This window comes from Lepidothrix coronata, unplaced genomic scaffold, assembly GCF_001604755.1.
Source record: "Lepidothrix coronata isolate B3197 unplaced genomic scaffold, Lepidothrix_coronata-1.0 Scaffold49, whole genome shotgun sequence".
NCBI classification, from domain to species: Eukaryota; Metazoa; Chordata; class Aves; order Passeriformes; family Pipridae; genus Lepidothrix; species Lepidothrix coronata.
The window spans coordinates 2,850,790-2,867,685 of NW_016690229.1; the positions used below are offsets into that span (position 1 = coordinate 2,850,790).

At 42.1% G+C, this 16,896-nt stretch overlaps 1 protein-coding gene across 3 annotated transcripts in view; it reads left to right on the top strand.

Annotated features, from left to right (window-relative positions):
• The window catches only part of VAPB (VAMP associated protein B and C), a 38,412-nt gene that overhangs the window by 894 nt on the left and 20,622 nt on the right, over positions 1 to 16,896 (top strand). For all 3 annotated transcript variants that reach the window (XM_017815249.1, XM_017815250.1, XM_017815251.1), the window contains exon 2: positions 14,941 to 15,093. In XM_017815249.1, coding sequence (XP_017670738.1) covers positions 14,941 to 15,093 — 153 coding nt within the window. The remainder of the gene's footprint in view (positions 1 to 14,940; positions 15,094 to 16,896) is intronic.

Genomic DNA, 16,896 nt, shown 5'->3' on the forward strand with positions numbered 1-16,896 from the left:
GAGGGAGGGAGGATGTTGGGAATAAGGTGGTGAATGAGGATTTCTTCTTTAACATGTCCCAGTCACTGTGGGGTTGTTTCAACCTTGTCTCTCTCCAGCCTCTGGCCAGGTGCTGGGCAGCACTTCCTGCCTTTTTATGCTTATTATTATTGTTATTATAATTCAGCGAGCTATTTGGATAAATAATCTGCCTGCGTGAAAATCCATCCTTTTTCTAAATAAAAGTCTTGAATGGGTTTGGGCTTTCGCTGGCGCTGAAATTCCTGTCTTGCAGCGTGACAGCAGGGCTGTAATACAATATTCTGGGATTACAAATAAGCATTCAGCAAGTTTATTTATGCGACCAGAGTCAGAGGTGTTTTATGGCTTCGCTTTATTTTCTGGCAAACATGCTATTTTTTAAAAATAGGGATTCATTTGTTGGCTTCTGGCAAAAACAATACTCCTTTAAGAAAAAGCTTTCATGTACATTTTCAAAAATAGGAGAGGTCTGTACCAGTTTTTATTAGTAAATATATTTGAACTAATATTATGAAATGGGTTTATCAAACAGCATGTTAATAAACACTGGGTGGAATGAATATATCTTTGTTGTAAGCTGAAGTTGTTATGGCAGCAGTATCAAACATGCTTAAGAAGGAAACTATTGTTGTTTTGACATTCTTCGTGTTAAGTATGAGCAGATGAAAATCAGCTCTTGTTCTGGATAAAACTGCTTTCAGCAAACAAGCAAATCCAAGTTCAGGTGGGCAAAAAGTGGGGCCCTAATTGGCACTGACTTGGCTAATGAGACATAATTGTGGTTCAGGGCTTGTTTTTCTTCTTTCAGTTCAGCACAGGTAGGTATAGATCCAGTCAGACTCTGTTTTTTTCTTGAAATAAAGATAGTTTGTCAGGCTGCCTTTCTTTTAGTTGAGGTTCTGGGCTAAACAACCAGTAGCCATTGAAGTTAAATCAACCAACCACAGTGACTTTGGTTGCCAGATATTTAGCCAGCAACGTATACTTCTTATAGCATAAAATGTTACTTGACTAACTGCACCTATTAAATGGCTTAGTTTCAAAGTACATTTAAATATTAATGTTCAGACAGAACATTCAGAATGCTGTGGGCAGCATTCATATGCTTTGGCAATACCTCTCCCTTACAGTCCTTTCTAGCAAGCAGGGCTGACCGCTGTCCTTCGTTCAGGAGAGCCCAAGTTGAAGTATTCATGAAGTAAATTCTGCTCTAAGCATTTCTTGTCCTACTGACTTTGTGATGACACACTGCCTGGTGGTAGGGCTGAAATGGTTTTGTCACCTTAGCGAATAGTTGCATTTCTTGCCAGAGCATTGCTTGGCCCCCTGCGAGTAGATCCAGGCTGGCAGAGGTCATGGAGCTGCTGACTGGTCTGGGTGTGCTTCCTCGTGGTGTGCACTGAAAGGTCTCCTGCTTAATGTAGGAAAATGAGATAGGACTGTGAACCAAGTGTCTCAAACTCTGGAAATGGATAAATGGCTTAATCAAAGTGCAGACAGGTAGAAAAGGCAGAAAATTGTTACAGCTCGTGCTGTTTGAGTGCTCTGTGTAGCTCTTCAATAGAAAATCTAGAGGGAGGATGTTGGGAATAAGTGAATGAGGATTTCTTCTCTAACACATCCCAGTCACTGTGGGGTTGCAACCATCTCTCTCTTGGCCTCCACTTTCACTTGTAAAGGGTTGAAGACCTTTTTAAAGCAGCTTTTTTAGCCCCTTGGTTTGCAGCGAACCTTCTAAATTCGGCTGGAGGTCTGTTTCAAAATACCGTGCTTGTGTCTTGTTTGAAAAAAATATCAAAGGAGTTTTTCATGCTGGAATTTTTTTTTTTCCACAGCATGTGAACATGAGCAGGGGTTGTCTTTCCTCCCGCCTTGCATCTCCTCCACCATAGCACACACGCTCCAAAATAGCAGCAGCATGTGCTGTGCTGAAATGCAGCTGCGAGTCGTGGGAGGCTGGACACCATTAGGTTCCTGGAGGTGCCCGTTTCCCTGGTCTTTGATGCCATGTGAAACAGGAGCTTCACTGCCTTCACTGGCTTCCTTCACTTCTTGGTTGTTGTAGATCTGCAGCCCAGGGGAGAAATCATCCAACTAAAGGTTTGCATCTCAGACTTTATTGGTAACAAAGGGTGGCAAACGCCGTTGTTATACATGACGTTTACGTTTATGTTTCCCCTTTTTTTTTTTCTTCTTTTTTCTTTTTTAACCTAAGAGATAAAGTCAGACAATCTGCCAAGAACTTATTGCAACATTCAAGGCTCTGACTTTAGGAATTGCTAGATTTAAACTTGGACAGGGATATGTGGAATTGTGGCCCCTGTTGCCTGGTGCTGTGTGATAACAGCGTTAGTGCCACGCTCCTGCTGCAGGCACTGCCTCCTGCACCTCACAGGAGGGCAGGCCAGCCTGTCCTTTCAGCCCATCGGGAATAGAGATCAGCTGTTTAATGTCAGCAAGTAAAATTCTGTTAAAATATAGCCTGTTTCAAAACGTGCCTGGGTCTGTGGTGTTTGAGGTGCCGCTGGACTCTTTGCAGACACGGTGTCTGGGCAGGGCTGTTCAGGAGGGGTTGCACAGAACAGAGGGGCTGTAGGCTCAGGGACGTTTCAGGAGCCTTTTTGGAGGTTTGCTCCAGGTTAGGCTGGACTTATGACTCAGCACTCTGTCCGTGCTCCCCAAGTGGCTCACGGCAGTACTGCCAAACAGGGATTAGTGCCTCGCAAAACTCTGCGAGTCACTGCCAGTTGGAAATGCAGGTTCCTGTCCCCAGTTCGTGATTTCACACCTATGCAAAATGTCACTGTGTAGCTTTGCTTTCTGCAAAGGGCACAATAATACATCAGAACAGCCAATCCTCTGCAGTCCTAATGGGAGGGATTCAGACTTGGCCTGGAGCCTAGAGTTGGTTCCAAGCTGTCACCTGTCACTGGCTCAAGTGCATCCCCTGGGTACATCAGAGCTGCAGCCCAAAGGTGTGGCCTTGGCCTGTGTAATATGCTCAGTCCAACAGTGTATCTGCAACAGTGTAAGTGTTCAATATTTGGTATTTAGCCCCATGCAGTTTGTGTAACCTGCAGTACCGTGGTTGGGTGGCTGCCACTCCCTGACGAGACATCTGAGCTCCTGCAGATCAGGCTGTATAAAGGGGGGATCTGGACACTGCAGTGCAAGTGTGCAAAGCCTCCTGGGTCCCACATGAATGTCCCATTCCTACCAGATACCAGGGTAAGGCTCTTCAATCCGGCAGTCCAGTAGTGTTTGGGATGTAAGATCAGTGTTTACTGAGCCTGCAGTTGCCAAGTCTCAGAGCAGGGGTTGAGGACTTGGTCACACACTGCTGCTGGGCCATATAGTTCTGCCTCCACCCCTGTCCTGATCCATCAGGGATGATTGAACCACTCCTGCACTGAAGGTATTGGGAGGGATTTGACTCTCATTCTGTTCTGTACTGGATAAATAGGGATTTCTAGTCACTGCCACAGGAACAGGCCATGTTTAAGAATGTAAAATACTGACAGTGTTGTAAGAAGTTGCCTGTTTAGTGTAATAAATATGCATCTTTTAAGCTGAAAATTTACATGCTGTTTTCTTTAAACTCTTAGAGCCCTCCTGGTATTTATTGACAGCAGAATGGCAGTCAGTGCTAGGATTTCTTTACTCTTTGAAGGCTGCTGTGCCACTGGCTCTCTACTTTTCTGCTGAAAAATGTACCAGCCCATGCTTCCCTCTATCTGGCCTGATTCTGAGTAAAATCATTATTACTAAACCTTTGCATCTCTCTACATATTCGACTTTGATTATCAAGTTATAGGCTTAAAAAGAGTATTTAAATAAAAGGCAACTTCCTAAATCTAAAAAAATCTAACCCAAAATGTAGCCCGATTACCAAACAAAATCAGTCCTTCTCTGGTGCAGTTCATGCTATGCTCACTTTTCTTGCAGCTTAGCTAAAATCAAAAACTTATTCTATTAAGTGTTAGTTTATTTGTATACTGAATTATTCTGATTTCACGTGCTCCATTAGTTTTATAATTACTTCAGTGCTTTGCATAGACCCTTCACTTTAAAAGAGGGGTATTTGAAGGAAAATACCTGGAGGCAAAAGCACAATAGTGATGCACTGGGAGTGTCTTACAACACATCTCATTTTTTTGAAAGGTGGAATAAGTTGAAGATTATGCTTCTTTTGAGCTTCCTTAATCTGCTGCTGTCCTGTGCACTAACAGCTCCACTGGGAAAGGGAACAGGAATTGTACATGTGGGGACTAACAGAAACTTGGAGTAGGATGGTTGGAGCACCAAATAACAACTGAGATGTGTGAAGCAGTCAAGGAGGTTTAACTGTATCTTCTGTTAAATTTAATTAATGTATTTAGGTCTCCCAAGACTATTTCCAAAAATACCACAATCTGCTTGAAGGCTTTGGCCAATGTGATTTATGGGTTAAGGACTTTTGAATAATTTTGTACTGCATAGATTTTGAGCATTCCAGATGAAGTTATGAGCATTAATGGGATCAAAGTATTACTGTTTCAGGGAAAGACCTAATGCAGTGATAAAATTTGTTATTTGGCCATTGCTTCTCTTACTTTTATGTGATTTTGTGTTTTAAATATGACCAGCTGCTTGCCTTTACTGTAAGGGAAGGGACACACACATTCATAACTTCCTGTTCCTTGGGAATCCATGTTTGTGCATGGATTTTCAGCTCACTTTGAGCTGTGGAACCATTGCAATGATACATGAAAAAGTTTGCCGAGTTTGTTATTTAAAGCTCATCAGGATGGCGGATTGCCAGTGGTTGATGGGATGTGACCTCTATTCATCACTTCAGAAGATAGGTCTGATAACAAATTACATTGAAAATACACATCTAAGAAGTGGCTGTCTCAAGCCCTGGGAACGTGGCTGTCATGGCAAAATAGAGGCACAGTTAATGTATCAGAGTGGATGCAGGTTCACACTGGTGCTTAGCAGTAAATTGTATTTCCCAGCTGCTCCCCTGCATGTGCAATGTCCTATCACCCATGAAAGAGGAATATGGAGTAGGAATTTGCCACAGGAGTTTCTGATAGTTCCTTCTCACTGGAAAATAAATTATTACCTATTTTTTCCTCCCTGCACGGGTTTTATAAATTAAAAGCTTATGTAGTCATGCAGTGCTTTATTTCTTTTAAAATTGGTCAGCTGCCTCTGAATACAAGAGTGAATTTTGTTTAATTGCTCTCTAATTCAGAATTAGGACTGTAAGAATTCAAGTACAAACCTTTAAATAGATTGTCAGATCTGTTTTGAAACTCAACTGGAAAAAAAGCATCATCACCATAGCAAATGATCCAACTTCATGAGCTCAGGTCAGCTTACATCCATGAACAAATACCCAATTTTAAAAGCAGCTTAATTTGTTGTATGCAGCCAGCTCTGGAAGGTATTGATTGCATCAAATGAGTTTTGAATCAAATGAGCAACTTCTGCATATGTTATAATGCAATTTTTGTAGAAAACTGGGCGAGTGAGGGTTTGTCTTGTTTCTGAGGGCCCCTCAACACAGCTTTCTGCCCAGCTGAGGGTGCAGGAATCAAATGACCCTTGCTAATTCTGCCCTCATCTTGCAGTCACACTCATTTTCTACTATCTTGTTACCATATTGGTCTTGTATTTGCTGCCTGCTGGGAACAGCTAATAACTACTGAATGCATTTCATAGTCAGTACAATAACAGCCTTTTTTACTTTCCCTGTCACTGTGGCTGCTTGGCTTTGAAAGCTTTATTGATGGTGTTTGCAACAGTTCTGTTTGTGGTCACAGCTGTCGTTTCAGGCTTAAATTTCATCTTTGTGTTTGTAAGGAACGTGAGCTTTAACATTATCATCCTGCTGCTGCAAGTTGTTTGTTTGGCTTTTTTTCTCCAAGTAAATCCTCCCTGATTAGGTCAGGAACTCTTCCCAGTTAGACCTCTCTGGATGAGGGACTCTGGCACTGCTGTGGCAGTTCCTACCAGGAGGAACATTGAAGGCTCCTTTCATTGTCTTCCTGTGTCATGACCAGAGGCAGAAAGGAAGCCTATTTTACGTACAGATATGAATATTTAAGTACCAGTCTGTCTAAGCTGGGGGCCAGACTCATGCTAAATCTCTTCCTCTGGTGTTTGACCCAGTATTTATTCGACATAAAAATGCTTTCAGACCTGCTTTGTAGCCCGAGTGTCAGTGGGGGCATATAGGATGTTTTCTGAGATGTCTGGGATGTTGTTGAATTTAAAACTTGGCCTGCTGGGCAACCTTTCCTAAAGAGGGGTTTGTGCCATCGGTCTGGAACAGCTGTCACAGTCTGGCTGTCATTGAAAATGTGTGCAGAGCAAATCACCATTTCCACGTTGAATTCAGTGCAGGGTTAAAATGCCCATGGATCGAAGTGATTCCGTGTTTACACCAGCAAGACAGTCCAGACCTAGAGCTGAGAGAGTCTGTCCTTTCTGTATTAGAGCAGTTCTGAGAATTGCTTACTTCATCTGTAATTCTTCTGGCCTCAAAAACATTTGTACAGTTTGGGTTCTGCTGCTGCCTGCAGGACTTATCCCACGTTATTATAAATACTTCATGAAAATAATCTCTTTACTAAACTTCTTTCGTGTCTAGTTCTCCGAGCTGTAAACGAAGTCCCTCATACCATGGTGCATGGATTAAAGATTTTATCATTCTAAATTTAATCCTGTTTTCTTGGTTGGTTTCCACGACTGGTGGAAAAATAGAGAAGGGGGAGGTTTGCCTGGTGATCCAGTTACTTAGGATGCAGATTATAAAATCATGTAGGTGTGGGGATCACTATGGAGCCAAATCTTATGTTTTTGAAAGCAATTTAAGAGGCCTAATTCAAATTAGTTGTGCTTCTAGAAGGCATGTCAAATGACTGTTATATTCTTTAAGAAAAAAAAAATATGGCACTTCTTTGTTTTTCTCAAGACTGCTCCTTTCCATGGAACCAGTTACTTCATCCTTATTATCCTTATTGGTGCTTCCAGTGTTTCTCCCAGCAGTTCGCCCTCTCCCTTGTGCAGTTTCCTGTGTGTTGGATGTTGATATTTGCAACTGCTGCTTCTTGTGATATGGGAATTAACAATTTATTTTGAATCCTCTCAAAATATTTGCATTTCCTCTGGTTTGTAGTGTCTCCTCTTCTGGCCTTCCTACATTTTAACCAGAGTAGGAGCAAAGGTGTAAGGGCAGGAAGATTTATTTTTTTTTTTCCTTTATTTTTATACAGCTGGTTTTACACTGTGTTTACTGGTGTCATACAGTGGTGCAGATGATCGCTGAATCATGGAATTGTTTAGATTGGAAAAGACAGAAGTTTAGGTTTGGAGAACACAACTTGACATTTGTTCTATGCCAGACTGTAAAAGATGTGAGGCATTGTTTTTTCGGATAAAGTTTTCTCACTGCTTCTGACTAAATATCTGATTTGGTTTGGGGTTTTTTCCTTTGATCCTGAAAATACAGTTAACAGGATAGTTTTCAAGTGGCTCCTCTGAAATATATCTTGCTAAATTCAGGTTTCCTTCCTTATTTGTAGCTATAAATAGTATCCCACTGCCTATTTAATGTGGTTTGGGGTTTTTTTTTAAACTTATTAGAAAAGCAGCTGCTCTTTGTGCATCCCAAAAATCTCTAATTTTGCTTATTTCTTCTGGTATTTCCGATTTGTGCATAGTTTTGCACTTAAAATATTTGCTCATTTGCTATTTAAGTTGCACATCACATTTGTCTATTTGAAGAGTATATGTGAGCATAAAATTAGAGTAGTTAAGTTGCTCCTTCCCTTACATTTTGATGTGCATTTGAAATGGAGATTAGTGATGAAAATTAGACCAGGAAAAATTACTTTGCAAGAAAAAGTGTAGTTTGGGTTGGTGATTAAAGTCGTGATGCTTCTTCCAGAGAGACCCTTTACATTGACTTCAGGCTTCAGCAGTGTTTTAGTCAGGGAGTTTTGCACATCAGCCCATCCATCATCCTGCTGCTCTCCAGTGCTGCATCCCCACTTCTCCCTGGGCTTTGTCCCAGCGTCCTGAAATCCGTGGATGGAGCTTCAGGCCATGGACAGGAAGGAGTTTTACTGTGAGTGGCTCTGGTACATCATGGTCACTGAAACATATTCTGAGCTGTTTTCATACCTGGCGAGGGCTGGTGCGCTGATATTTGTGAGCACAGTAATACGATCTGTTCGCTGCTAAAAGGGTCTGAAAGCACAGTTGAAACAGAGATACACCTCTGAAAGCTCACCAAGGCTGCTCTCGGGCTCTTGTTTGTGCAGCCGTGTGCAGAAATGTGTTTGCAGTTTAGGATGTGGAGAAAACATTTCGTGTTGTGTGATTAAGTTTGGGTGTAATAAAACTCTAAAGGGATCAGCTGGGAAAAAACAAATGACACTGGTACCAAAATTGCGTGAAGGACATATTCCTGTGTTTCTCTTGGCAAGCTTATGTGTGGCCTCTCAGTTCTTACAACTGTGAAGTCAGACTGTTAATGATCCTCAGAGGGATAAAGGTGACAAAAATTATGTACTAATAGATACCCTGAAAATAGTCTTCAGTCTCATGTTTGTTGGGGTTTTGGGTTTTTTTCCTCATTAAGCATGAGGCACACTCAGAAAAATAATTTATGCCAAAAAAGGCCAGAGAAGGACACTGATTAATCCATCCAAATGGAATAACTTACTGCCAGCCTTGCTCCAGCTTTGGCATCTGGATCATGTAATTTTGTTGGATTTCTGCATCTTGGGTTTTTTCTCCCTCTTAGGTCACTTTATTGATTACACACTTCTTAAAAAAATCGCTCCACTGCATCAGCTATTGCATGGGGAGTGATTTGGATGTTCCTTCTATTTTTGTAATGTATTTTTCATCAAGGTACCTACTGCTTGACACAGCAGAAGTGGAAGCGACCACTTCCCTTCGAGGGCTCTCTTGGGTGAGGAGGTGGGTGCTGGGAGTAAAGCCATTGATTCCACGGGGGTGGGGGGTTCTAACCAATTCCTTCTAAAATCTCGACTGAGCTTGAACGGTTGGCAAGTGGTTTACACAAGGATTTGTCTTAAAAATAATTACCAAATTTGGAGTTGTTGGGGCCCTCTCAGTGAGTTCCTTGTGGAATCAGATGTTTGTGCAACACAGGCTCTTCTTCTCATTTTTTGACTTCTTCGATTTCCAAAGTTGCGGATGCTCCCTTAATTATGAACGTCTCCAGAGCCAGATGATGATGATGATTAAAACTTGGCACACAGTACTTTTTAAAACACTAATCTTCACAAGATTCTGTGTAATTAGGTAAGTATTCTCCTGACTTTACAGAGAGGGAAACTATAAGGGTCCAAACCTGCTTCTGTTTTGGAGTTGCTGTCAACTCTTAAGGCTCTTAATAGCAGAAGATCAAACCCTTAAGTGATTTGTCTAAAGACAAGTAAGATGGTGGGAGGGTTTGATTGGATCTTGGGTGTTCTTGATTCACAGGCACCTGGCTGATAGCTCAAGATGTCTTGCTTGACATTTCAGCTCTTTTCATCTTAGTGTTTATCGTCAAAGGTCATCAGCTTTATATATAACTTTAAAAAGAAGCAAACAGTAAGTCAAGTTCTTCACCTGTTGTTGAGCCCTCTTGCACATCACTAGTGGTTTTATTTTGCCTGTCTCTCTAATGCTGATAGACATCCACAGAAATGAAATGGGAGAAATTGAGGAAATAAAATGAAATCACTTGCTACTGTCAGAGGCACAGTAAAGGAGCAACTCAGATGTGAAGATGAGAAAAGTGGCAAGTAGAAAGACAGAAATAGTCAGATGGAGAGATGGCTGTTTTGGGAAGGGAGCCTCAAGTATCACATTCAACCCCACCCTCTGCACTTGCACATGAAGGGTCAGTGGGGCCCTTTTCACCGAGTGAGTTATTGCTCCCTGTGGATGGACATCTCCTAGTCGTGTGTGGGATTTGGGCTCTTGAGAATAGTCACAAAAGAGTTTAGTTTTCCCCTTCCCTGGTTTCCACCATCTCCCTTAATAAAGATTCCTTGGTTACCTTTCTATGGCTGATTAATGTGTCAGGTGGTTAATGAATTTCCTCTGATGCATCAGTGGGATTAAACCATGGTGAAATACATCCTTCCCCTCCTATTATTGCATTCCACTGCTCCCCACAAAGGAAGTACAAGAGAGGTTATCTCACTAGAAGCTCTGCCTGTATTTCTGGCTGTTTCCAATTACCTTGCTCTAGGGTACGTGTCTGTGGTGAGCTGGAGTGGCAAAAGTTCTTTAAGGAAAGATGCTGAAAGTGCATCTAAAACACTCTGGGAGGAGCACGGGCAGCTGGATGAGAATTTACCCTTAGTCTTGTGGGTCAGTGGGTGCCAGTTGAACATGGCTACAATTCTGTCAAGTAATCCTGCAAGGCTTTTCTCTGAAAAGTTCACTAAATTTTTTAGGGGATGCCTGGCTTTAAACAGATGAGAATTTGCACACAGAAATAATGCATGTGCCTTAATTGCTTTCAACAGCTATGCCAGCACGAGTGTGGCTGCAGTGCCTATGGCTGGATGTGCTTGCTGGCTTTAACCTGCTAACTGTGAGACCTTGCTGCCTTAATTTGGCAGAATGCTGAGCAGGAGGATGCAGTTTGCCTGATGCCAGGTCTGAGTGCTGCCTGATCTGGCTGAAAACTGATTCTCCCTCTTCTCTTCCCCACTGCCCCCTCCCCTCCCTGCCTGGTAAGTGGATTAATTTGCAGCCCCGGCAGCTCCCTGGCTCGGCTCTGGGCACACACTGTGCTGCCTGCACAGGCAGGTGGGGAGAGGAGAGGTCAGAACACCTCCCTGGCAGCAGTGAGATGGACTCATGCAGGAATAAAGCAACCCTGGGACTGTGGCCCACCTGATGTGTGTAGTTAATTATAAAGATGTTGTAGTATTTGCAGGTACAAATCTGCCAAGGACTGTCCCCGGTGGGTCTGAATGTTCCTGCCCAACCTGTGCCATCAAAGCTTTCCCCCTGCTGATACTTGTGCTAACTTCTTTCACATGCCAGACAGTATGAGGACTGTTTATTTGCTGTGTTAAAGCATGGAATTTTGGTTGAGGTGAGAATGGTTGTATTAAGGTTCAGTACAAATGTACTGGGGAACGTGATTTCTGTGAGGAGCAAGAATCTCACAGTGAGTACTGTGCTGATCAAAAAGTTATCACCCTGGATTTGCTGGTACAATTATGGGCAATTTTTATTGCAAGGAGAGTTATTTAAAATTTAAATAGAGTTGACACCATGTTCTTTTGACCTAATTCCCAGACTTTTGTATCGTTACTGAAATGATGTGGGGTGTTATAACACAGTGCACTGCAGAATGGCACTCCTGGGAAAGATTGATACAGCACTGGGGTTTGAATAGGAAATGGAGCGTGGCTGATTCTCAGGTAAAGCTGTGATCTTCACATGGGAAGGATTGGATGTGTAGCTCCTTGGGTGGAAAGCCACAGCTATAGTTTGACACTAACCCTTCTGAAAAGTGAAAAACCATGGTACCTCTTAGTGTGGGTTGTTTCATGAGTCTAGGAGGTGATGTTTCCTTTCCTTTCAGTAATTCTGCTAGTTTGCATATCACTTGATGCCCAGTTTGCATTAACACAAGTTGACTTTATTTTGGCAGGAAAAAGTCATCAAGCCCTTGTGGAATATTTCAGACTTTCACCACCAAATTCAGTTTACTACATTCTTCCTTGTAGACAGCTCGCTCCTGTGACAACCCTGTGTCAGATGATGCATGTACAGACTCTGTTTCCCATAACTTTGTCCTTGGGAGGACACCAGTGGCATTTTTCTCATGATCTCTTGAAAAAAAACACGTGAGGAAAAACAGTTGGGCTGATTTTAAAGTGCAAATTGTCATTTGGAAAGCATCCTGCCTTAGCATGAGTTTCACTTATTTAGGAATATTATGAGCAATAGAAAAAATATTCAAAACAAAATAATGAAGTGAGAGTTGTGGTTTTAACCCAGCTTCTGGTTAGGAACAGAGTAAGAGTCAGTCCTCACTTGCTTTTACCCAAGTACCATCCAGATGCACCAGTCTGACTGAACTGCCCTCAGAGTCCACCTTGGGGGTACAGGCATTGTCCAGGTGTTGCATATACTTGTATAAATTGTAGTGAGGACAAAGTGATCAGGAAGAAGTGTAGAGCATTTTATCTTGCTGTATCTGTGTATGAATGCAGAATTCCTGATGCCTTGCACTGGAAAATGAAGCTCCGGGGTAGATGTGTGCCTTGTAGGACTGTTAATACCCACTCCAGCCTTATCTGCTGTGCTCACATCCAGATGTTGGAAAGCAGAGGTGTATCTCCAGTAAAGAATTAGCTTGTGTTTATCCTGAGATAGTTCTCCCACAAACCCCAACCCCCCCAAAAAACGTGTAGCCGTGGCTATAGTAATCTAACAACAGGCTATCAGGGTTTCATTTCAGCCCGACTTGGCAGTCCATGGGCCTTGCTCTCCAAAGGCAGGGCCAGCCAAGCTGATAATATTTCACTGCCATGCCCCAATTACCCCTGAGTTAATACTCCGTTGCCTATTTATTTTTTTACACACTTCACAACACCTACAATGGCACGTTAATCCTGTGTTTGTCTGCTGTGTTTTGCTTTGCTGCAGTGTTTGGCCAGCAGTGCTGTGAGGAGTTGTGCCTCACACAGGTTTGCTGGAAGCAGATGTCAGCCTTCCAGTACAGTTGTGCTGGCTGATCTGCAAAATCTGTAACTGGGGGAAAATGGAGCTAAAGAAGCTGTTTAAAGCTTAGTGGACAGAACAGAAGAGCAAACATCAAGCAGACAAGAAGAAATTAATTCCGTCTGCCGTAAGGTTTTGCTGCCAGATATTTTGGTATGATCTCTGTTAGCAATAAGTAACTCCATTTGGAAATTATTTTACACACAGAATTGTTGTCGTATTACTGTTTCAAACAGCAGCTCTTTGCTGGGGCACACAAATCCCACAAGCCTTCATGGATCAGCCAAATAAAAACCTGGTATTTCCCCCAGGAAATCTATCCCAGCACGCGGAGCAGGAAAGCACTGCTGAGGATGCAGCTGCATATGCAGGGCTTTGCTCAGCCCACCCTCCCTCTGTGCTGGAACAGCTCAAGCTGTAAGTTTTTAGTAAAGACACATCCTTAATGCTTAGGTATCCTGTAATTTCTTCTGAGATGTTGAGACTTCTCCCAGATAGAGCTGTTTTGAAGATCTGCCACTGTCTTTACACACCTGAATGTCTGCTGGATTCTTCTGATAGTTTGGCTTAACTTCTTTAACAACTCGTGGCTGCTTCTGCCCAGTTATTTTCCATGAGCTTCAAGTCTCTCTGCATGCAGAACACAGAGAAAATTTGACAGCTGTGTTTCATTCCCTTTCACATCAGTGTTTCACCAGGCACAGGTTTAGTGAAATCTTTGCCACGGGATCCGAAAATTTTATTGCTTCAATTTTTTTAGCTCCCAGGTTGCATTGTAAGTGCAAAGCTGGTCTGTTCAGAGCACAGGCAGAAATGGTCCTACATTGTTGTCTGGTGGGAGAGTTTTGTGTGTGTGATTGTTTTGGAGTTTTCCCCTTCTAATTCCTTTAAACAAACTGAGGATAAAGGTTGCAGGACTGAGGTACTGCTACAGCTGTATGAAATGTCATCTTGGGAGACAAATTTGTGTGATAAATTTGTAGAAAAAGTATCACACTTAAATTACCTTAAGTCAACCGTGCTTTGGGAGGAGGATGGTGAAATGTTGCCTGCCAGTATTTTTATTTTCATCATCATTCCCCCCTTTTCAATTTTAAGGCTGTCATTTATGTAAGGAAAAGTTTGATGCTTTTTTTTTTGACCAATTTGCTTTTACTCCTGAGGACAGATGAAGATATTTTATTCAGGCATCAAATTAATCACTTCTATGCAGAAGACATTTGCTCAAAGTGTGGTTATATTTCTTTTAATTTTACTTCTTTACCATCTGTAAAACGCTATAGTTGTGTGCTGCCTGCCTGATTTATCAGTGTCTTGTGGGAAATCAGTAACGGGCCTTTCCTCTAACCCAAGGGATTTGGGCAGTTCCAATTAGGTAGTGAACCTGGGAGAAATGGATTTGCCTGCACTTGGTGCTGCAGAACTTGACAATGGTTTGGTTCTGGCTTTGCTAATATGGAAATCTTTGCCAGTGCTCTCAGCGTCTAAAAATTTCCCTGTTTCCACGTGGTTATTTCCTGCCCTGGGTGAGGTGTAGGCTATTTTATTTCTTCTGGTTTATAATTTCTAGTAGCCAAGAGAGTTATTACAAAAAAAAAAAACCAAAAAGCAAATGTGCTAGGGAAAAGGAAATGTGTCCTAAATGCTTGTATTGTTGGTTTTGGTGTGGCATTCCAGAATACCTGGTGGATTCCTGGTTCTCTGGAGGTACAGCTTCACGTGCAGATGGATCTGTAGTAGCCCCTTTGTTATCATTCCCTGCCTAGTTAACAAACTATGTTTGCTCACAATTTATCACCTCCAACGTGGGTATATGTGGTGTCTCTGTTAGCCTGGCTTCGCTGGGATGGAGGATCTGTGATGCAGCAGGGAATTTGGCATCCTCTGAATGCCATGTTGTGGCGTTGGCACAACGTGTGAATGATTTCCCCCTTTTGTCTGGCAGTTAATGATCATTTCAGCTGTTGGGCTGGAGCTGCAGCAGGGCCGGGGCGCCGGCTTTGCGTGCGCGATTATCTGTACGTGCCGCAGATGGAAATTGGACATCTAATTACTTTATAAGATTTGTGAACAGAGATTTAGAGCCTGCTTAGCCTCTGCTTGAAAAGTGCTTTCTGTGTGATTTCAAGTCTCGCTTCTCTCTCTCCTCCCCAGGTCCTTTCACAGATGTTGTCACTACAAACCTGAAGCTCGGCAACCCCACAGACAGAAATGTTTGCTTCAAAGTTAAGACCACAGCACCACGTAGATACTGTGTAAGGCCCAACAGTGGAATTATCGATGCAGGAACATCAATTAATGTTTCTGGTAAGCCATTCAAGCAGTTTTTTGGTGATTTGAAAGTAGCTTCTTTTAATCAATTGCTGGGAATGCTTTGCAGCCTGAAGGTATTTTGTTGAACCCAACAAGTCGTGTTTTCCTGGAGAAGCAGCCATTTCACGTAGCCTGACTTCCCTTATTCCTGGTCTAGCAGCAGTAGGCTTGGTTTTACATCATGTTTTGGAGAGGAAAAAGGCAGAAATACATAAATGATTTATATGGCTCATTAAGAGCCTCAGCCAGCCTATCCAAAGCAGTGCTGCTGCAGCCCTGCCCTCCCTGTGGGATTATTTTTGTAGTTAGTTTTTTTGCCAGCTTAACTTCCTGAACCAGCTCACCATGGGGTCAAACAAGTGCTTGGGTGAGCACATCAGGGGAAGAATAAATCTGGGTGGACTGCAGCCACTGGTTTAGACTGGTGTTGGCTGTTGCCAAACTGTCTTTGATATAACCAACAATGAAAACGTTTACTTTCAATCCATGTTTGTGTTCCCTGAAGATTCAGTATCCTTTGGTGTTAAAAATGTCAAATGACTAAATCTTTGCTGTTCCATAGGAAAAGTTAATGATTTTCTCTAATGAGTCAGTAGCTCTTGACTTGCCTAAGTTTGGTAATGGAAAAAACAAAGGAGTGGCTTACTTTGAAAGCATAAAGAGCTGAGTATTCCCATGAACAGAATGTCTGCATATTATTAACTCACTGATGATACATGCCTGAAAACAGTATTTTCTCAATGACTTCTCTCATCCATGTTTTTAATAAAGAATTCTACCAAAGCACATAGTAGTGGCATATTGCATGAATGAGGTCTGACTTTTTAGGTAAGAAAATAATTTCTATAAATATGCACATTTGCTTTACTATTTTTAAAAGAATTTAATGTTAGCATGATAAGAAAAATTACTGATAGGTTATAGAGTTTGCTATTAGTGTCTTAGCAACCTTTCCTAGCCTGGAATAAAAAATTTGGGAAGCTAAACCCACTGCTTTTACTTGAGAAAAATCAACTTGTACAAATCAAGACTTCAGGTTTTTTACTTAATAAAATGTAAAATATTTTAACACCTCGCCCTTGGGGAGCTCGCTTCAACAAAATAAAAATTGCTCCCAAAAATACTTTGCACTGTAACATTAAGCAAGTCTAATCCTGTAAGTCTTCCTGGACATGCCCACATTTGCACACTCATTGATCTGTTGTCGTTGGGATTTCTGTGTCAAATTGAGCGTGCAAAGGGCTGCAGGATCGTGCCTCAATTGCACTGGGAGCTACAGGTGGGGCAGGCAAAGCACTTCTGCTTCAGGAGAAGGCCAGCACGTACCCAGTGAGCTCTGAAATGACTAATATGTAAATGAAAAAGCTCTCTAGAGAGAAACAGAGATTTTTAAAAGTCGGGACAATTCCCAAGTAAAGCTGTCTGTCATCTCTCCTAGCTGCAGGCAAGCATATCAAATGCATTGAAATCAATGAAATGATAATGAAAATTAGCATGGTTTCTAGCTACAAATTATCTTCATGCTATAAAGATGTGGTTGCTTTTCATCTTGCAGATGAACTTTCAGAATTAAAAGCCTGCTTCCTTTGCAGGCTCTTACCAGGCTTTTTAATGTCGTCTTGATCTCAGCGTTGAGTGTTTTCTTAAACCTCTGCTCACAGTGTCCCTTTGCTCCACCTTGAGCAAATACAGTACAAGAGGGTGTTTGTAGGAACCATCTCATGTTATGCTACCAGCAGCTTGCCTTTCCAGCCTCACTCTTCCCAGTGGCTCACCAGATAGTGTGGATCTAGTCCA